At 42.4% G+C, this 21,994-nt stretch overlaps 2 protein-coding genes across 6 annotated transcripts in view; one reads left to right on the top strand and one right to left on the bottom strand.

The window, feature by feature from the left end:
• PPP1R13B (protein phosphatase 1 regulatory subunit 13B) overlaps positions 1-10,495 on the top strand; it is a 62,201-nt gene extending 51,706 nt beyond the window's left edge. For all 5 annotated transcript variants that reach the window (XM_042814970.1, XM_042814969.1, XM_042814968.1 and 2 more), the window contains 8 exons: positions 1,714-1,883; positions 2,744-3,248; positions 3,730-4,496; positions 6,111-6,248; positions 6,327-6,460; positions 7,191-7,357; positions 8,091-8,290; positions 8,953-10,495. In XM_042814970.1, coding sequence (XP_042670904.1) covers positions 1,714-1,883; positions 2,744-3,248; positions 3,730-4,496; positions 6,111-6,248; positions 6,327-6,460; positions 7,191-7,357; positions 8,091-8,290; positions 8,953-8,994 — 2,123 coding nt within the window. In that variant the 3' untranslated portion in view covers positions 8,995-10,495. The remainder of the gene's footprint in view (positions 1-1,713; positions 1,884-2,743; positions 3,249-3,729; positions 4,497-6,110; positions 6,249-6,326; positions 6,461-7,190; positions 7,358-8,090; positions 8,291-8,952) is intronic.
• Positions 10,496-10,914: 419 nt separating this feature from the next.
• On the bottom strand, positions 10,915-21,682 carry ZFYVE21 (zinc finger FYVE-type containing 21). The gene is made up of 7 exons (XM_042814973.1): positions 21,518-21,682; positions 18,296-18,346; positions 16,484-16,652; positions 14,347-14,422; positions 14,119-14,210; positions 11,877-12,019; positions 10,915-11,653 (listed from the first exon to the last, which is right to left on the bottom strand). Exons 1-7 carry the CDS (start codon positions 21,647-21,649, stop codon positions 11,618-11,620), a joined length of 699 nt encoding a protein of 232 aa, XP_042670907.1. The 5' UTR covers positions 21,650-21,682; the 3' UTR covers positions 10,915-11,617.
• Between the last annotated feature and the right edge of the window lie 312 nt (positions 21,683-21,994).

Here is a 21,994-nt window from a genome sequence, read left to right as displayed (position 1 = left end):
TCCTGACAGTTTGCAACTTGGAATGGTGATTTGTGGATTATATACTATATTGTCAATGTTAATACTATTTAAATGACCAACCACAAAAATAATGTTGCTCCAAAGTAATTCTTGTAACTGAAACATAATTGATCTTAATTTGAAAGGTTATTGCCTTACTATATATGTGCAGACCATTCCTTGGAATTGTGAATGGTTAAAAAACAGTAGGGTAGCTCATATGCAAAGGTATAATTTTAATTTTTTTTTTTCATTTAAAAGTAAACGATATGACTGGAACATCTGTACACAGTCTGTATGTTGGAACAGTCTGTACGCACCTTGTGTGAGCTCATAGAATGAATTTACATTCATACAGTGAAAAACTGGGTAGCAGTTGGCCGGAAATCTTCAGCTTGTCATTTCAGTCGGGGGAAGAAATGCGATGCTCAATAAAGAGGATAAGGCTCCTGTGTAGAAAATAGTGTGCCAAAGCTATATTCAGTGAAATTAGGATATTTCTTCGCATCTTATGCTTAGACTGCTATCTATACTAAACAGAGAATGGCATGGAATCCTAGAAATAGTCTTGCTGATTCTGTTTTCTAAGTAATTAAAACTGAAAATAAACAGGAAATGTTGTCGTTAAATACCAGGTTTTTATTTGGCCTTGTCTTACTATGGGGTCCAGAAATCTCAGTAACTCTCCCCTCACCTTAGTTGTCATCTGCTGGTGAAGTTAGTTATGTGTGACAGATTGTTATACAAAGTGCTTTATTGAGATAATTGCAGGGAATTAGGGAATAGGGAAGGAGAAGTGATCTCAATCTCCTCAGAGAAATACGAAGCTTAATCTTTCAGAGGCAGATCAAAGCCTTGGAATCTAACCAAGGATCTGTGTAGTTACTGTAAAACAGATCTAATTGTGAGATGATTGAAGCTCACTTGCTTGGGAACAGAAAGCAGGCAGTCCACTCCAGTTAATGAAGTAACATATCGAAGCATCGAGGATTCATTAAGGATCTGTTGCCTCAGTTTACATACAGCTAAGTGTGATTTTTTTTCATGCGTTGAAGATGAAAGCCCATGACTTGTATCTTGGCACTGTGACTTCTTATCAGATTAATCAGATTAATTTAAACATTTCTTTTAAAATTAAGTCTCTGAGGCAGTGCTGATCAGGTGAGCGTGTAGAGGAGAAAAACAAAAGGTAAGTTAACAGTCACTTCCAGCAGAGGAACGTATGGCTTTGTTCAGCCACATTCTTGAGATGAGCTTTTGTTTCCTGTTATGAATCAATGAATCCAGTAACAATAGTTTACATTTGGAATAAATCCACACAGAGCTTACATAGATTCAACATGTGGAGTAATTCAACAGTGTTTCTGGTTGGTACCAAAATAAATATGTTGAAGTGTTTTTGTGAGGACTTTTTTTTCTAAGCTGAGTTTGCCTTTTAATAGTAGAATGAATGTGCAATACTGACACAAAAAATTAAACTGTCTTTTTTTTCTGTAGAATTGTTGTTACAATTTGTGTGCCAAAGGGTAACACACATCGTGTTAAGTAGAGGAACTGGGCTTTCAGTATTGATTTCTGAATCGAACATAACAATTTATCTGATTTCTAGAATCAAATTAATCCTATCGTAATCTAACTTGCTCAGTTTTAGATGTTGCTTTGCTTCTTTACAATGGTTGTATTTTAAATCTAATATTTCTGTCTGTTTTCAAGCTAACGATGGAAACTGGCCCCTACTTAAGCAGAGCTCAGCCCCTGTGGTAAAACCCCCTCAGATCTCCAACACAGACTGGAAAGAATCGAGCATGGATACTGCTTTAAAACAAGGAACAATATCCAGTCAACCTTTGCCAGCTTCAGCATTAGGAAGTACTGATAAGCTGGTGAGTTTCCTCTGTGGTGTATTTATAGATCTGTTTTGCTAAAATCATGAATCTTTGGCTTTTATAGCTGAACTTGCTTCACATATCCACACATTTCCCTTCTGATAATTACTTAAAACATTACAAATGAATTACCTTTCTATTTCTACTTTTCCATTCTACTACATTTACAATTCATGTTCTGTTTTGCGTTTGGGGTTGGTTTTTTTTTTCCAGTTTAGCAGTTTGTGTTCCTTCCTGTTCTCTCCCATATCCGGTCTTCTCTTTTCTCCCCCTTTGCTTGTCCTAATCTTCCCCACATTCCTATTTTTCCAATTCAAATATTTTGTTGCTGTTATTCCTTGGTGTAGATTACCACTTCTTCAACATGGTCTTTTTCTAGTAAAAATACTTCTTACAACAAAAACCATTAAATCCATCCTTCAGCTGATGTTGACTGTCTGCACCGTTGTTCTAGTTTTAATGTGAATTTTAATGAACTTCATGAAATTTTAACACTGTATTCTTTAAAAAATATAGACCTTGCCTTTACATTGTTTTGTTAAACTGTCAATATTATCACACTATACATTATAAAGCTTATTATCAAATAGGTACTGATATCTAGAAGCTAGAGCTGGTCATTTAGGCTTTGAAAGTATTCAGATGGTTCTGGATTCCACTTAATTTATTATAACTGAAGATGCTTTTAAACAGTAAGGTCTTGTGATAAATTCAACTAGAATTTTTCATATTAAGGAACACAGTACTTGTATGCTGCCACGCAAGATTATTAGTCTGTTCTGTTGAAAGAGGAGTATTCTTGCTCACGAGTGTTTTATGTAATTAAGTGGTACATAGTGTTTTATTGTTTTATATAGGGTCTTGACTTGGGGAAAGTACCACCACCAACAATTCCCGGTGTAAGCAAGCAGTTGCCTCAAAACTATGGGACCTATCCAAGCCCAGTTCCCTTAGGAACAGGTTCTACAAATTCTCTAGAAAGAAGGAAGGACGGCAGTCTGCCCAGACCTGGAACTAGTATAGCAAATCGACAAAGACCTGTTCCGCTTCTGCCGCCAAGCAGCGTTCATCAACCCAGTTCCTCACAACAAATCCAGCAGAGAATTTCTGTACCTCCTAGCCCTACGTACCAACCCTCTGGACCCCCCTTGTTTCCAGGAGGAGATGGCAGGCCAGAACTCCCTTTAACTGTGGCTATCAGACCTTTTCTAGCTGATAAAGGATCAAGACCTCAGTCTCCCAGAAAAGGGCCACAGACGGTGAACTCCAGTTCCATCTACTCAATGTATCTTCAGCAAGCAACGCCACCAAAGAATTATCAACAAGCTGTATATAACACCTTAAATAAGTCAGTAAAAGCAGGTACAATATCTGTCGCTTTGCTTTTTACCTTTGCAGTAAGCAATTGAAATGTGTTTATTGAGCTTAGTTTACATACCTGTATAAATCGCATCTTGTTTGCGAAACCTCTTAAATTTATGAGAAAAGTTATTTTTGTATGCAGTATGGCAACAAAAAAATGCCTTTTATTTTCGGGGTGACAAGCATACGTTGAGTCACCTTTTATTTAAAAACAGAATACCATTAGAACAATATGTCTGGATATTCTGGTTTTTTATAGATTAGTTGAAAAAATCACATCTAGAGAGTTGGTGATTGCCATCACTAGCAGCTGACTATTTGTTTTCATTTTGGTAGATTCAGTGTAATTTTTTTTCTGTTCTGATGTCAAACAAATAGCAACAAAACCATACAGTGTATTTGCAAATATTTCATTATCTAATTTGAAAATATTTCTTCATTGTATTCCATCATCTTTTTTTTCTCTTTTTTTTCTTTTCAGTTTATGGAAAACCTGTCTTACAATCTGGTTCAACTTCTCCCTCACCACTGCCGTTCCTTCACGGCTCTTTGCCCGCCCAGACCTCTTCACAGCCACAATCTCAGCCTCAGACTGACGTCTCTGAAAAAGACCAAGAGCTGGAAAATGCTCCACCACCCAGTGAAAATAGCAATGTGGAAAACATTCCTCGCCCTCTCAGTCCTACTAAGCTCACTCCCATTGTGCATTCACCCCTGCGATATCAAAGCGATGCTGACCTTGAAGCTCTGCGAAGAAAATTGGCCAACGCTCCTAGGCCGTTAAAGAAGCGTAGTTCTATCACTGAACCAGAAGGCCCAAGTGGACCAAATATACAAAAATTATTGTATCAACGCTTTAATACTCTTGCTGGAGGAATAGAAAGCGCCCCTTTTTACCAGCCAGGCAATCCCCAGGACTTCATAGGTATCTTAGCAGATGTTGATAATGGTAACGCTAGTACCAATGGCAATATCGAGGAACCTATTTCTGTGCAACCTACAGTTCCCCTTCCTGATGAGCCACCCCCTTCATCAGATGCCAATGATAATGAATTACCTTCCCCTGCAACTGAGGAACTGATAAGCACTGAAACTACAAATCAAACATCCGAGACAACTGAAGATAACAACAACAACGTTGCTATAGTTCCTTCTACCGAAGAGTCGTCCAGTCCCACGCCTGAGGTCAGCTCTCCAGCAGAAGAGGAAGCTCCTTTGCAACCTGCTCTTCCTCCTCCACTTCCTCCAGTAAGTAACTAAAAAAAGGACAAATTTGTCAACTGCAGAATTAACTGTGTGCTAAAGCATAACTGGAAGAGGCTAAGCTTATACTAACTGGCATACTTGCACTTGAAGTTTTGTGATTTAGTAAAGAAAGTAAAATAAGAACAAATAAAGGTACTCCAAATAGTATTCTGATAGAACAGGTTCTTTAGGAGTCTGCCTGTTTAATATGGAAAATAAATGCACAGTGTGGGGCTGTGTGTGCAATTTAGGCGATAACTTATTGTGGGATATACCTGTCATAGAGCTAATGCTGGTAGATGAAGCACCATTAAAGATATTTTTTAATCTCCCCAGGGCTGCAAAGATAACTGTATGAACCAATGGGAAAGCTGCTGCAGTGGAAATTCTTAATTAGCATACAAGCTGAAACAGCTATTCTGGGAGAAGTGTGTTCCTTTTCCTCTCTCAGTAGGGACTAGGGCTCTAAAATCTAACAAATCTAACAGCAACACAGATGACTTGTTTTAGCAGGAATCTTTTTCTAATGGATTGTCTCTATTTGAATTGCTTTCAAAGTTCCTCCTCCAGCTGCACCAAAATCTTTTAAATACTAGTTGACTTTGTTGTTAGCAAAGTTTACAGCAGATGGAGAATTGAAGGTAGGGAGAAAAACTGTAATTTATTCTTTCTTGTTAACATGACTCACTGCAACACTGATTTCAAGGCACATCTCTGCTTCTCGATTCACCTAGAGCTTCATAGGTTCTTCTGCAAAGAGCTTACATTCTTTTTATAACTTGACTGCAGTGTGCACAGGGCTTTGTGTGCATTTTGCATGAGATGTGTGGGCCGAGACACTTCGGGAAGAATGGGATATGCTGGCAACACATGTTGTTCATACACACATATTGTTCATACTGTGAGAGGTTTGTTTTTTTTTTTTTTAAAGTAAAATACCCATACTAATAGGAGAAAACAAGTCAGGTGATTCTGCAGGCTTAAAGCGCTCCACAAAGCTTTCATTAGTAGTTTTTTTTTTCCAAAAAGTAGCAGAGACACTTGTAAAGTACACAGTTTATTCTCAAAACGCATTTAAATGTGTTTCCAATCTTGAGAATGTTTCTTCTGGTTATGTCATCTTGAATGTTACATAAAACTAGACTTTTTTTACATATTTTTTACATAGACTTTTTTCTCCCAGCAAAGCTGTTTGGTACAGACCTGCTGCTGACACCTTTGTTAATTCGAGGGAAAACTTCCTTCCTCGTGCTTAATTGTGTCATGCTTTCTAATCTAAGCTTTGACAGTGATTCAAACCATCCACCAGAGACACATCCAGCTCACATTATACACATTAGGATTGTGGTGCTCAAAAGCCATTGGTTTGAGTACTTTGTTGCTTGTACTCAATGGCTTTAAATAGGAGTAGCTGGATTATGTTGGCATGCTTTCTGATCTTTACTAAGATATAGTAAGATATCAACTCTGTTATTAAAAGGATTTATAATAGAAGCATTTGCATCATTCTTATGACCATCGAAGGATGGGATTCCTTCTCTAGTGAAGGAGTAACTGGGTGGTTTGCACTACTCCTGCAACCTGAAATAATGCCTTTAAACCTTCGTTTCCACTCAGACCAAACGTACCAACCTGAAGAAACCTAACTCTGAAAGAACAGGCCACGGTTTGAGAGTGAAGTTCAATCCATTGGCCCTTCTCCTAGATGCTTCTTTGGAGGGAGAATTTGATCTTGTACAAAGAATCATATATGAGGTAAGTTTCCAAACAAATGGAACTTCTTTCTATACTAGAGAAAAAAAAAAGTGCTGAACTATTTCATGTTTTCCATAGGTTGATGATCCCAGTAAGCCCAATGATGAAGGAATTACACCTTTGCATAATGCAGTGTGTGCTGGTCATCACCACATTGTGAAGTTCCTGCTTGATTTTGGAGTAAATGTAAATGCAGCAGATAGTGATGGGTGGTAAGTGGCAAGATTTTTTAACTTAGCATCTGAAGGAACGCTGTTTTGATGCCAATTCAGTATTTAGTGGGGACCTGCTTGGGGATCCATTTCCTTCTCCTTTGTCCCCAGCAAATGAGGACTTGCTAATTTTGAGATGGTAACAAACTCCAATGCAGAGCTCCGTTGTTGACAGGCCCGTTCCCCACGGGCAAGCAGGTTCACATTATAAATTATGGTACGTTTTGTTTTTACTTAGAAGGACAGGTGAATTTCTTGTTCACAGGCTGAAGTAATTAAACTTTAAATAATGAATGACAAAAATGTATTGAAGTTTCATTTTCACATAACCCAGTCCCAGATTTTGTGAAGAATGCAGCCTAGCAGGTAGATGTAGCACCTGTCAAGAGTTTGGAGGAGATGTGGAACCTTGCCATGAGGCTTAGCAGTTTGTCCCCCACCTTATCTTGCCTTTCAAATTTCCTAATATTGGAAAATACTGGTTTTATATCCAGCAGCACTGCAAGCTATGCAAGTCAACATAAAATGACATCTGTTTTATGTTTTGGCTTTACTGGAGTCAGGCCGATGCTGGAATCCACTCAGAGTCATTTGGCCTGTTTTGAACAGTGCATGCGTGTCCCACAAAGAACAACTTCCTTTAATAACAGACAATCTGTATTGCAAGACAAAATAGCTAGGATTCCTGGCATTTATTTTTTTTCATTTCTACATTTTTGCTTTATTTCAGGACACCTTTGCATTGTGCAGCTTCTTGCAATAGTGTTCATCTCTGTAAACTATTGGTTGAATCTGGGGCAGCTATTTTTGCTTCAACTATAAGTGATATAGAAACTGCTGCAGACAAGTGTGAAGAGATGGAAGAAGGTTATATCCAGTGTTCTCAGTTCTTGTACGGTGAGCTATGACACTTCTTTACAAACTTGTTTTCTCTCTTCTAAAATTTGTCCTTTTTCTGGCACTGACCTGGAGGAAACATCTGCTTGGGCTCCAGGCTGCCCTGCACCTGTTCTTTCAAAATGGTAAAAACAGAGCAGTCTTTGGTTGTTATGTTGCTCGTAGTCCTTTCCTTCTTGACTTGCAGACTCCATCTGACGCTACAATTGGGTTTAATTTCAAGGAAATGCTTCCACAGGGAGATTTTCACAGTACCAGTGAGTTGTCAAGTATCTTGACAGAAATATTCCAACAAATTTTTAGCAGATCACCTTCAGAAACGTGTATGCATTATGAATAATTAACTTAGAGAATGTGCTGAGTTACTAAGACATATTTTGCAAGGAAAGTACCTTGATGGAGCAGAAAAAACTGTAATTTACGGAGATGGAGATAAGCTTAATTCAGGCTCTGACACTGTGCAGATTTTCAGAAGCTTCAAGCAGTGCTGTATGCAGTGTGTGCAAGCTCTGGTACGGAACCGAGGCCTTTGAGAAACACACCAGTTCTATAAAGTTGCTTTGCTCAAACAGTTGTCAAACTGTTTTTGTCCTCCTTTGAATAGAAGTAAGATTATGCAGTTGCTATTGCTGAAAATGGTGTATGAAATGTTAATAAGGAGACTAAAGTTTGAGCCACAGCAGAAGTCTCGGGGAAAAATAGATCGCCATCTACTGCGCTAACTTGTTCACAGGAGTGCAGGAGAAGCTGGGAGTGATGAACAAAGGAGTGGTGTATGCACTGTGGGATTACGAGGCCCAGAACAGCGATGAGCTGTCCTTCCACGAGGGCGATGCCATTACTATTCTGAGACGCAAGGATGACAACGAGACGGAGTGGTGGTGGGCCCGCCTCAATGATAAAGAAGGCTATGTGCCTAAAAATCTTCTCGGGGTAAGTGCTGAATTACCACTTGCCTTTAATTGTTTTACTTGTCCCTGACGTAGGATCTGTGGTCATCGTCTCAATGCTCTGCAACTGAAGTGTGGTGGCTTTATTAGGCAGCCTAAGTTTTGGCCCAGGAAGATACTTAGGAAGGCTTTTAATACCTGGCACGAGATAAACATACATTTATACTTAAAAATGGGAAAAAGCCTTGAAGGTGGCAGCTTCAGGCAAGTCATTTATGCAGCTCTCAGCAAATGTAACACTGCTATCACAAAAGTCCAGGAATGGAAGGCCACCAAGTGGACAGAGAGTGCGAAATAAGCTCTTCTGGGGGCTTGACAGGGAACTCCTGTATTTCCATAAAAGAATCTTCTAACCTAGGGTGGGATCTTCAACTAAAAGAACCAAGTTATTTGCAGAGCAGCAATCTGCTCCTGTTTGCACAAATAAATCAGCCCTTGGCATCCTGATGTTGCTGGTTTAATTTTTCAGAAGTCCCCAAAGAACTTGCTGTAGCTCAATAACAAATAAAAAAGCCCTCATGCCCCTAAAACTCTTCTTTTTAACACTTAGGTCTCATCAGTACCCCTTAGTTATAACTTAATTGATTTTATATTTAATTTGCTGTCAACCATGCAAAGCCTAATACTTTCATTCTGTTTTTACAGTTATATCCACGAATAAAACCTAGACAGAGAACCCTTGCTTGAGTTCAGTTGTACAACAGTGCAACACCTTGCTGGTAACTGGAAACTTAAAACATACACTGGAGCCATTGTTTTTGATCATTTCACACGGAGAAATAAAACTATGATACTTAGTTTTAATGGTGCTTTCTCTTGTTAAATGGACAGCATCCAAAAGTTTCAAGATCTGCAGTTTGTAAATGAATCCTGTTCTGTGTGACCCGCCACTGATGAGGAGAGCTGTATCTCCATACCTACAGTGTTCCGCCAACTGTTGTCTACAGCGATGTGTTGAGTTGAAGTTCGGTGTGGTAGGAGCTTTCTTGTGTTAAATGTCCAGAGGTGCCATTTGCGAAGTGCAGATAAGCTGTCCAGTTTGCTCCAACCCCACAGTAACTGTCCCATGTCAGGATTTTGGATGTTTTGTTCAATACCAGTGAATGTTGAGTTCTCTCATTACTCATCGACTCTTTGGGTTCTAGGACACAAGATCTTCACCAATTCCATTCATCAGTAAGTACTCACCAAAGCTTTACGAAGGCTGGGATGAAGTGTTAACGTGCTTTTGCACTTACATCCTAGTTCAGGCAACCCCAACGAAAGCTTTACATAGTCTAGCATCTAGTATAAATCTGCATTTAGAATCAAGCCAGAGAAACTAACCAAACAACAGTATTAGTACACTTTTCAAGGCCCCTACACGATAGTTCACTTGGTGTTATATTTTCTTATTATTCAGCCTACAGCACCAGTGTTACCTCTACTAATGTAAAGGTTCCCCTGATAACCACTGTTCTGGACAGAACAATTAATAGTGAACTTGCAGCAGCTTAAAGGATTTGTATGTCTGCATGGATGAAAGTGCAATAGTTGAGAAAGGTAAGAGTCTGGTAAGGGTAATACTGTGTAATTTAAGTCTGCCCAGGTCAGTCTAAAAGAAAAAATGAAGGACTGAATAGAAGTAGAAAGTGAGGTGTGTAGAGATGTTGACTTAAGGAGAAGACAGAAATGAGGTGTTATAAAGAAGGGTTTGAGAAAGGCAATAGCTAATTTGAGGACAGTTTCTGTGGTTCTTGGCAGCCTACAGCTGTTGCCAAGGCAAGTTATGCAATAATCTATTCCACTACATTGTAGTTTCAAGCAAAAAAAAAAAAAAAGAAAAAAAGGAAAAAAAAAGCACTTCACTGGAATTTTAATTGTACATGATTTTATATACCAAAAGTATATTTTGAATTTCCCATTATAAGTTAAGTTGTAGCCATATTTCTTGTAATTTTCTCCCATTAAACAGTATGCAATTTGATTAATTCCCCATGTACAAGTTCTGTGTATAATTTATATATCCATCTCTGCAGTGCTGTAACTTGCTTTTACCACAGGTCAGCATTAACTGTATATATTGTGGTGAAAAGTGAAAGGGTATTATTGTTGAAGAATTTGCTACATGAATGTCATGATTCAAGAGCCTCCGATACACTAATGCAGAGAAAATGTACCTGTGCACAATAAAGTACTGCTAAGGCGCTGGCTGCATTCTCCCTGACCTTTATCCACGTGGCACCTGTAGGTGCCTTTCCTCAGTCAGCAGGAAAGACCAAAGACCAGCTGGCTGTTGACTGGGGCTTCCTCACTGTTGTACCCGGTGTACAGAGAACGACTGCTATGTCCGTTTTGAACCACCTGACACTGAGCTCTGGTATTCCAACTGCAACAACTTCGTACCTGGCTAGAAAAGCTCTGAAGGGTCTTTTACACTTAAAGCTGAGTCTCTTACGTTTGCTCACTCAATTTTTACCAGTCTAGGACAGTGGAAGGAGAAAGACGTTGGCTGCAGGAGGTTTAGTCAGAGGATTGAGCAAATTAACAAGGCTTAAAACTGAAATGAGGGTCCCGCATTCAGCCAGTAGCACAACAGTACGTTGTGAAAGTAAGCAGCACCTCCTGTTTAAATAAGTGAATTAATTTATTCATATTTGTACAGTAAAATGTATACAATTCCAGACAGCATTACAGTTAGATTAACAAAAGCTAGTTTCCAAAAAGAAAATACAAAACTGAAAATTATTCTGGAAGCTTTGTTATTACAGAAGGGAAGTTTCAAGATCATGTAATTCCAATTTGGTGATATTTGGTGAAATACCTTAAGAAAAAAATCCATTGGATTCTATGAAACCACATCTAAGGCAGATTTTATTGTACATTGATTTTAAACATTTGGATAGAGGGAAAAACCTGAGATCTATACCCAAAAGCTATTCTCTGCAGAAGAGACATACACCTTTGTTTGCTTTCTGTGGCAAACAGTATATATAATTGTTACTACAAAAGTTGTGCTGTACATTAGCTGTAGTGCAGGTCACTTTCGTATTTCATATTAAGTGCCAATAAAGGCAATAAAGGTTTAACAAAATATACAAAGTCTTAAAAGGTGAGACTGTTTAAAGCATTAATTGTATACATATTGCACGCTATAGTGAATACTCATGGTTCAAAACAGAAATACATTGTATGTGCCAGTTCTTACATAATGAACCACACTGGAATGAGAAAAAGTCAAGAGAAAGTGTTAACCAGTTGTCAGACTAGCACAAGGTGAGATGCAGGTCCTCTGAGGCTGGTGTCTGCTCCCAAGCAGTTTGCTCATTTCTTACTGGTCCCGAGACTCATAAAGAAGTTTTGTTGCCTAATGTGAAAGCAAAAAATTACTGTCAAACTAATTCCCTCCACAAACAGCATAAGGCTAAAAGCATAGCAAGCAGCTGTAGCTTCTGTTTTCTTATGAACAAGGCCTTAAAGTCTGCACATTAAGAAGAAAAACAACAAAAAAGAACAAAAGCTCCAAGGACTGCATGCCCTACTGCTACTACTTTCTTCAGCCTAGTGTAAGTTTTGCCTCTCTTGCTTACCTTGTGCATAGCTGCCAGCCAGCTTGCTGACAGCTTCTTGTTAGAGCTGAAGTCTTCACTGGCCGTAAATTTCATCTGTGTGAGCTCCTCTGCTCCTGGTACTTTATACTGCAGAATCATACCTATGGCACGGGTATTGCCTCCTGAAAACAACAGCAGAAATCCTGAGCAGCAATGTTTTACCAACTAAATCAGCACAATGCTTTTAGGTAATAATCATATTTGGAGAGAGCATCTTAGCACTGAATTCAAAGCTGACAACTGCGGGTGAACTAACAGGCACAGCATCAGAGGAAGCAGTGACAAAAGGTGGACAGTGGGATGTGGAATGGGCAGATGTGGTATTGCTTGCTTCTCTCCTGCAATCACTGAGGTGGAACCTGTAAAAGCCACTGGTGCACACACTGAGAAAACCCTCCTGTTTCAGTATTACCACCTGTCTCAAATAGATGACGTGGTTTCACAACACAGCCTGTGGTTTCTAAACTGAATTCCCAATGTCCAGTAAGACCAGTATCAAATAAGGATCCTTGTCGATCCAAGTCTGGCAGCATTTGGGAATTTGGCAAGAGTACCTGGCAACGGGCAACAATGTCATTTATTTCCTGAAGGAAATCCCTTACGAAAGACATTGTTCTGACAGCAGTGCAATAACAAGGTGCTTGTGTCTCTCTAGCTGCATAGAAATTAAGATAAACCAAACCAGATGCACAGAAATTGAACAGAAGCTTTGTTTAGAACAGCACTTTGCTGCTTCACATTCACTCTGTTGGGGAGCTCATTTACTGAAGTAGCAGAGCAGAAACTAAAGCCACAGCAACAGCACGCGTACACAGGAGGACATTTTTACAAAAACTGCCTGCGTGAGCAGAAAGGGTCGTGGAAGCCAGGACCCTCATCTCCAGATGCCAAAGACCATCTTGGTCAAAGCACTGAGATCAAAAGCACGCAGTGTTTATAAACAGTTACTTCCTCCTCTTGTGGGGCAGACTGCAGTTCACCATCTTTATCCCTGTCTACTGCATCTACCCTGTCTACTAACTGCCAGGCACTAGCCAACAAAACACAGGAAATGCATTACTCATTTCTGGTGTGCACAATTCAGGAAACCTCTGTTGAAAGAGGGTGATGTGCAAAGCTGCATGCCACTGAAGATAGTTTCTCATCTGTCCTCTACAGGGGCAGACAGTAGCACACGTGGTCAAAGAAAGGACTCAAGTACTTTGGTTCTCCTCCAAAGAGTTACAAAACAATCATTCTCAGTTTATTGAATAGATGGGAAGGAATAATCAGTACTGGAACATAACTTGTCTTAAGTTGAACAGACACACATCAAGCAATAAGCTGACACTGCATAGGAAAGCAGATGGGAGAGGGTGACAACAGCATGCTGGAGGGAGCTGTGCTCACAAAAGGTACTGGTGATACCTTCAGTAATATGCTGGCTCTCCAGAAGGCTGGTGTAAGTGTGAATATCTTTTTCTACCATCAAGAAGGAAGGCAGGCAGGCAAAAAGATAAAGCAATCAGAAGAGTAATGAACAAGAAATTACAGGAGCATTAAGCAACTCAGCAACACATTTGGTTGATTTGAATATCAAGTTCATTAAAGTTAACATGCTGTACTGATAGACTGTCCAATTAAAGATTCCAGCAGTGACAGAGATGTTGCTAACAAGTAATCATTAAAATTCCTGTCCCCATTTGTTCTCATTTCAATGAAATCATGTTCATCCTGAAATACTATGAAATGTGTCAAGAGGTGAAGCAGTAATAGCTGCCTTCTGATAAAAATGTTACCAGTTTAATTTGGCCACCCCTTCATCTTGAACGAAATTAAGAGCACCGTTTTATATTCTTAAACAGCTTCTCTCTTACTCTCCTCTGAACTGTTTGTACAAACAGAAGAGAAGCACTGGCTGGACTCTGAAACTGAAACTGACAGCTCCCTTCTGTGAGCTCAAAGTTCAGCCAAGAGAAAGGATCAGACAAGATGAACACTTTTACTTTGGTTTACCAAGAAATTCTCTCATCTAAAATCATTTCTGAATTCTGAGGCTTCCCCCAAAATCCCAGCAGCCACATGGAAGGTTTTCCAGGCACAACACTATTCCAACAACTGCTGTAAATAACACACTTACACCTGAACTACCAATAACCCAGAAATGCACTGTCTGGCTTGAACAACAATTACAGCTCCACATTATTCTTAACAGTTAATTTGTACTGAATGAAAAAATTACCTCCAGGAGTAAATCCCTCTGTCAGTATCTGAACAGTTGAGATTTGTACAATTTCAATCTCGTAATGGCTGTCTCCATCCAAAACCAGGTATCTTTATAACAATAAATAAATAAATAAATAAATCATTGATTTTCCTGTCAACAATATCAAATCCATATCAAATGTTTGGATTACTGTATAATAATACAGCTGTGTTCACAAGTGCTGTGTCGATCAACTGTCCTCACCTCTGATTGTTGGAGAGCCGACAGACCATGAGCTCCGATTTGTCCGACGTCCCCAGAGTTACAAAGAACGTCGCACCTGAGAAGAAAAGCTTCAGTATTCTAGTGCAGTATTTAGGGAGGAATATGGAAGTGTCAAAAAGGATAACTCACTTTTGCTTCCTGCACCCACCACACTGAACACATGAAGTCTTTAGTTATGTTCTGCATCACGCCCGTTCGCAATTAGATGCTGCTTTACCCGCATGCTGTACAAATAGGGACTATATCTAAGATAAATCCTTGAAAAATGAGAACGGCTTTGAGAAGGACAAAAACAAAGATGCTATCATGCCAAAATTGCAAAGAAGGATCAATAGCAGGATGCAACTGTCAGCTGCGTGCTTAACAGATACGAAACACCACCTTTTGCAGCGCTTTAGACCAGCTCAGCCTTACTGCGAGGTCAGCAAACTTCTGCCTCTGTCTTATGTTTCCCACCTGCTCAAAACAGCTCTTTTGACATCAGGAAAGTTATCTCAGCATTGAAGTGATTCATAAATTAAAGCAGACAACACGCCTACCACTTTACTTCCTCCGTACCTCATACTCCCTCTGTTGCCTAATCCCACTAGCGTTGGCCTGGGAAATAATGCTAACACAGAGCACCGCCAAACGGCCTGTGCCCCATCTCCATCATCCATACCACGCACCTTCAGAGCTTCACCGCACTGCCAGCTTCCCACTTCACTGCACCTCGCTGACCCCTCAATGCAGACACACAGGTTGCAGCTGACACGAAACCTGCAGCAGCAGCAGCAAAGCCACCGAGGAGATCAAAACAACCACGGCTCTGAGATCTGCGGGTCTGTGGTAAGCCACGAGTAACCACACTTCAGCTGCATAACATCAATGCAAGCAGGGCAAACTTTTTCAAGGAAAATCTTCGGGTTAATGTACATTATTTCAAAAACTACCATCACCAGTACCTGCCCAGCACACTGATACATGGTTTGTGCACTGCAGGGATGAACATACCGCCTTCACAGAATGGCCAGGGTTGGAAGGGACCTCAAGGATCATGAATCTCCAACCCCCTGCCACATGCAGGGCCACCAACCTCCCCATTTAATACCAGCCCAGGCTGCCCAGGGCCCCATCCAACCTGGCCCTGAATACCTCCAAGGACGGGGCATCCACAACCTCTCCGGGCAGCTGTTCCAGCACCTCACCACTCTCTCTGTAAAGAATTTTCCTGACATCCAACCTAAATCTGCCCTCCCTCAACTTAGATCCATTTCTCCTTGTCCTGCAGTTTTCTACCCTTTCAAAGAGTTGATTCCCCTCCCCTCTGTAGGCTCCCTTTAGGTATTGAAAGGCTGCAATGAGGTCACCCCACACAGCCTTCTTTTCTCCAGGCTGAACAAGCCCAGCTCCCTCAGCCTGTCCTCATAGGGGAGGTGCTCCAGTCCCCTGATCATCTTTGTGGCTCTCCTCTGGACCCTCTCCAACAGCTCCCTGCCTTTCTTGAACTGGGGCCCTAGAATCTCCTTAGGAACTAATCAGGCTGTGGTTTAGCATACTGGTTACACACACCTGTAACATGCCAACAATAAAGAGCCCATCAAAACCATCAGAGTATTTTCAAAACTGAAAACTCAGCTTTTTCAATGTAATTGAAATGTGAATTCCTTTATTGCATGTAGCTTTAATGCTGTGCAGAATTGTCCTGCCGCCAATCACATCCACAGGCCATGAATAAGATCAAAGCTCACAGATAAAGCTTGAAAAAAAGCGCAGTATCTCATCAAAAAGAAAATCAAAATCTCTGTTGTTAAGCATTTTCATCCTAGTTTAGTGCAACAGAAATGCGGCCAAGGGATGGACTATTTTAATAAAGTGCCAACCGCACACGTATCAGTCCTCAGAGGCACTCAAATGTTGTTTTTAATGGCTTTTTGTTTTCAATCTCTCTCAATAAGCTGGCGATACAGAATTCAGTGGCAAACAAGAAACACAACGAGGAAAGTCTTAAGGACAGAAAATGGCAGCGCAACAGCTTGACAAGAGGAATTAATCTTGCTGTCGATCAGATGTTTTTTAACACAGCATTTTTATCGATGTGAGACCAAAACAACGCACACACGCAGTCAGTACTTGCCATTCATGAGCACTTTGAGCTGTTTGTCATAGAACTCTGTTTCTTTCTGTGAGATGAGGGCACATTCAGCACACTGGCGCACAGGGTCCACAAAGCACATGCGAGGCAGAGGCACTTTTTTACTGCAGCACTTGTCACAGAAGCACTTTCCACATCTTCGGCAGTGATGCTGAGCGTGAGAGAATGTTTTATTTGTTTACAGAATAACGTGTTGAAGTTCTTACATTAAACATCCTCCTACCCAACAACCAGAAGTTCTCAGCTGTGAAATATTCACACTGAAGGGGCAGGACAGCAGCCAAGAGGTGAATGGCAATTAGCTGCTGTAGTGGTGGGAAGAACTCACAGAAGACTGAGCCCTGAGAGTGGTGTGCAGTATGAACAGCACTGCAAGCTTTTGCTGGCACTGACAACACACTTCTGAAGCAGACCAATGAGACACTGAAAGGATTTTACCCAAAGTGCAGTAAATCCCTTCCTTGCCTCACTGGCAATAGAAATGGAGAAGAGCAGTTTCTAGGTCCCTTCCGAGCTCCAACGGCAGATTCTGTTCTTCTCCCTCTAAACTTGTTCTCAAATGTTTCCCATGAAAAAAAGCCACAGAACTTCACAGCTTAAACCTGAAGTCCTCCCTCTATCAGTAACATCGGGCAGCACAGTGCAAATCCAACCAAGTTGTAATGCCAGTTCAAATCAGATCTGGCAAAATCAGCACAGCTTCAAGAAGTGGCTTCTGCTCCAATCACTCCTGGGGCGTGGAGCCCTGGCAGCTCTTCCTGATGCAAGTTTTCAGCAGATGACAGCAGCTCGTGTCAGAACAAGTGTTCCCAGGCAAGCAGGACCTGCTTTGTGGCTCATAGCAAGCCTCAAATGCTTGACACAAGGAAGTGATACGCTGCAGTTCTGATCACTGTTAACCTTCCGAGTGTTACGCAGTCCTCTGAAGTACCTGCTACACTTGGCTACCTCCATTTACTTCCCAAAGTTAACATTAGTTAAATACATCAACCTAATGAATGACCTCCATTTACTTCCCAAAGTTAACAGAAGTTAAATACAGCAGCCTAATGAATTACTGCTTTGCAGCCAATTCATTCCTATGTCCGCTTTAAGATTTCTCCTTCCTTCTCTCTCCAAAAAATAGATGGAAAACCATCAGTTATGTCAGTGCATTTCAAGTCCCACTTCCACCAGCACAGGCTCACAGAGTGTCAGTGCACTCACACAGAGGAACGTTACTCTCTGCTAAAATCAGTGCTGGCTTTTCCAGGAGGCCGCACAACCCCCACAGTCAGCAGAACGTTTTCTGACCATGAGACAGATCCTGTTCTGCTTGTAGAACAGAGGGACAACCCGGCTCTCAGCTCTCCCCATTGTAACAACTGAGCTCTTTCATGTCAGACTGTAATTCGTTACACCTGAGAACATGGTTAGTTCACACTGCCACAACTAATTTCAGCTCTGAAAGCAGAACTGCGTTCATTAAGTTGGTTTCAGTGTCAGTGCTGATGTTGGCAGCCCACTCCAGCACAAGCTCCAACTTGTCCTTTTCATGCAAACCCAGCTGGTAGCACCTGGCACTTTGAAAAAACCCAAACTGTGTGGTACAAACTGAGCTAAAGGAATGTCACAGAAATGGAATTGGGTGAGAAAAACTCGTCCTCTACCCAGAAAAGGCAGAACACAAAGGAAAACTATTGTAACATCCATTACTCTTGGCATGAAATTCTACTCAATCATTTACATTTTATATCAGAAGTCCCCACTGGCATTGCAACAGTTAAAGCTTTACATTTTGTCTTTGTCTCTTACCTTTCTAGTGATGAAGTCAAATTTTGTATCGCACTGCATACATCTCGGGCACTAGAAAACAGTACAAATTAATGTTAACCTATAGGATCTGCCAACATCATTCACCCTAAGGAGTACTGCATCTTGCCAAAATGGCATTTCAGGTATCTTTAACACGTTTCCTTGTGTTTGGGTCTCCACAAAGGCACATATTCATAGTCGCATTCTTTCCTGAGTTCCTACAGCTGTAGAAACCTAAACTCTTGCAGCCAGGCCGTTACAGAGTTCAGCTGAATGCCATCTCCGTGACCTCCCCTAGGCTGAGCCACTGCTATCTGCTTAGCACACAGTCACCACCGTTTGCTTCTAATTAATACAGTTCAATACCAAACTCTTTATCTTCTAAGAACTCTCTCCAGTTACAGCAGCTTCAGGAGTCGATTTCTGGTGTGAAACAGAAGTCCCTTTCTCCATCACCATCCCACGTTGTACAGCTACAGAAAAACAGCAGCTAAGGAGAAGAATCTCCAGAAACATTTCAGTTTCATGTAACTCCAGTTTTATATAAAACATTCACACACCTAAACAAAAGGCTTAACAAATCAGTAGCAGCAGTCGCTGTAATGGAGCAGAAATAACCACGCTGCAATCTCTGGCACAGGAAGCTGTTTCTCAATCCCGCACAAAACAGAACTAGAAGTGCTCCCGCACTGTTTTGTGTACTGAGTTCACCCCAAACCACCTCCCTTCTCAGTGGCTCCAAAAAAGCTGCTTCTCAAAGACACTGACTGTGATCCACCAGCATTCAGCACCTGCAGTGCCAAGGTTTGCTCTGTAGTGCTCTACAGCTAATACCACATTTTCTCTACACTGAACTTGGTTGACTGATTTAAGTTTTGACACGCTCCATAGTTTGGGAGCTGAACACAGCAAGAATTTCAAACCACTCTGAGTTTACCAGGAGTCCGATTCATTTTCTTCAAGCAAATCTGTATTTCTGGACAGAAATCAGAAAGCACAAGCCACAAACCAGGGAGAGAATGCTCTTCTCAATCCCATCTTGAATAGGTTTCGCAGATAACATTAGGTTAAAGTATACAAGTTGCCCTTCAGCAACAAACAGAACTGTCCTTCCTCACATTTCATACTGACTTTGTAGAAGAACATTCCTAACCTCCAGGCCAATTCCAATACCTTATACACCAATAACCTTCCAATACCAAACCCAGTGCACAGTGCAGTTAGAAATCAGAAGGAAATGGCATGTGCTACCAGCTCTCACAGCAGGGTTTTGATACTGAACAGTTCCAATCCAAGCGGCCTCAACACGTTGTTCCTTCGTGACACTTCTGTTTTAAGTAACCACAACCATGAGAACCCATTTGCATCATGACTTGGCCTGGGAACAGCTCGCAAATGGAGAACATCTTTAAAGGTAAATCCTTCCCATTCATCCTTATGACGCAGGCAGGATTGCTTAAGTCTGCTCACATTTACAGAAAACAAAGCATGGCACTTGAGTTACTTTTCATGTCTTCAAGGCACAGGCTTTTCAAAACTACTGCCGTAGAACCGAGAAGATAGAAAACAAGACATTAAATAAAAATTAATTAAAATTATTAAGATACTGATTTCACAATCAATGGTATCAGATTACTACATACATCAAGATGAAAAGGGAACAGCAACCAGATGTTGGGTGCTGGTAATAATGCAGGAGCAACAAGAACTGGTTACGAGCTGAGGAACTTCTGATGCAGTTGCTGAAGTGTGATAAGGAATTAGTGCAACATTTTAGATCCAGACAGAAGTGGGAACAATGCAGATAGACAGGAAGCTTTAGTTACACTTCACTTACTTTATTTGCATATATAATAACAAGCTGACATAGAAGCAATGCAAGCCTACCCCTGGTGAAGCACATTAACACAGTGACTGTGTGACAACATTTGCAAGCTCATCAAAACAGGTGCCATAACACGCCCAGCCAGAACGATGTCAGTGGAAGATGCCTTCTGATAACACCGCAGCCACATGTGACCAATCCTCTGCCTGAGCTGCACGAATTTGCTATCAGGAGAGCAGCTCTGTCACACGGCCACATCAAGCACGGCTCCACTCTGCTGCAAGCCCAGAGCCCCACCAGTAGCTCCACTCACACAGCTGTATGTCCTCAGCCATGTGAGATCTGGGACACAGGTGGATCTTGGGAGCTTTGGCCACCTCTGCACTCTACCAGCATTTCTACTGCAGCACTTCCTCTATAGGAACATCACCAGTTGAGCTCTACTAGTGATTAACGCATTTTAGATACATCAATTCTTAAATATATTATCTAACTAGTTTAAATAAATGCTACTACAAACCCCCAAACAACTTTCAGTCGAATTAAGGTGGCACTACATATTTGAGTTAAAAGCACTTTTTTTTTTTTTTTTTAATGGAACTCTTCAGCTATAATTGAGACTTGCTAAAATATCAAGCCACGTTCAATGTCAGGGAGGAAACTGCTTTTAGTATAAGACAACCATCCATGGAGGTGCCCAACGCCTGGCTGGATGGGGCCCTGGGCAGCCTGAGCTGCTGGAGGGCTGCCAGCCCGCGGCACGGTCGGGGCTGGGTGGGCTCTGAAGTCCCTCGCAACCCAACCATTCAGTGATCGCGTGACCCACACTCCAGTTACGCCCGATGACCGGCAGCCCTCAGGTGTCCAGGCAGCAGAGGCCAAGGTACGCACAGCGCAGATCTGGGCCCAGCCGGGCTGCAGGAGGCACGGGCAGCCCCGTCCCGCTGCAGGGCGGCACTTTCTTCCTTGTTCCCAGCCGGGAGGAACGGCCCCGCTTAACGCCTGCCTGCTTACACTCAAGAAGCCTCACAAAACTCCTGCTTAGCCGGGGCCGCAAGTCAATTAAATGCGCTGGCCTGAGTCCACGCCACAGCGTGGCGGCAATAAGCAAACAACTAGCGCTAAATAAACAGCCGCTGCGCCTGCCAGCACCGGGCTGCGGGAACGGCTTAACGACCGACGCACGTTACACCAAACCCGGACGCACGTCGGGATCGCAGAGCGCACGTAACGAGCATCGAAAAGCAAAGCTGACCGAAACGCCCCGATCGCCCAGCGAGCGGCCTGAAGGCGCCCGCTAAGCCACGCCAAGCGGAGCCGCGCGCTTTGCGCCCGATGCGGCCCCGCAGACGGCCCTGGGGCGCGCAGGCTGAGAGAACCCCCGCCCGGCCTCGTACCTCTTTGTCGGGCACCCAGGGCGGCTCGTCCAGGCCGAAGGGGCTGCGGGCGGAGCGGTGCTCGGGCACCATGCGCAGCCCGCTGAGGGAGCGCACCAGCTTCTTGGCGTCGCGAGCCTCGCAGCCCGACATCTTCCTCCGAGTCTCCGCCGCCGCCGCCGCCGCCGCCGCTACTCGCCCCTCGGGACTGGCAGCGCTGCCACCCAATGACCGCGCGGCCCGCTCGGGACGAGCGCGGCGCTAGACCAATAGGAAGCGGCTTCTTGCCGGTCCCCGCCCTCCCGCTCGAGAGGACCAATAGAGACCGCTCGCACACTTCCAGCCAATCCTGCATCGTTCGCGGCTAAAGGCGGGCGTGTTATTCTTTCCTCGCCCCTCTGGGGGTTCGCTGCGCGTGCGCAGAACGAGCGGCCGGCCTCGCGGCCCGGAAATGAGGGGCTCCCCGCCCAGCCTCCCGGAACAGCGCCCTGCCTGACC

The sequence above is a fragment of the Centrocercus urophasianus genome, unplaced genomic scaffold (assembly GCF_019232065.1).
Source record: "Centrocercus urophasianus isolate 14NV4802_14NV808 unplaced genomic scaffold, USGS_Curo_1.0 seq_14, whole genome shotgun sequence".
Lineage (NCBI taxonomy): Eukaryota > Metazoa > Chordata > Aves > Galliformes > Phasianidae > Centrocercus > Centrocercus urophasianus.
This window is presented reverse-complemented; position numbering and strand designations above follow the sequence as displayed.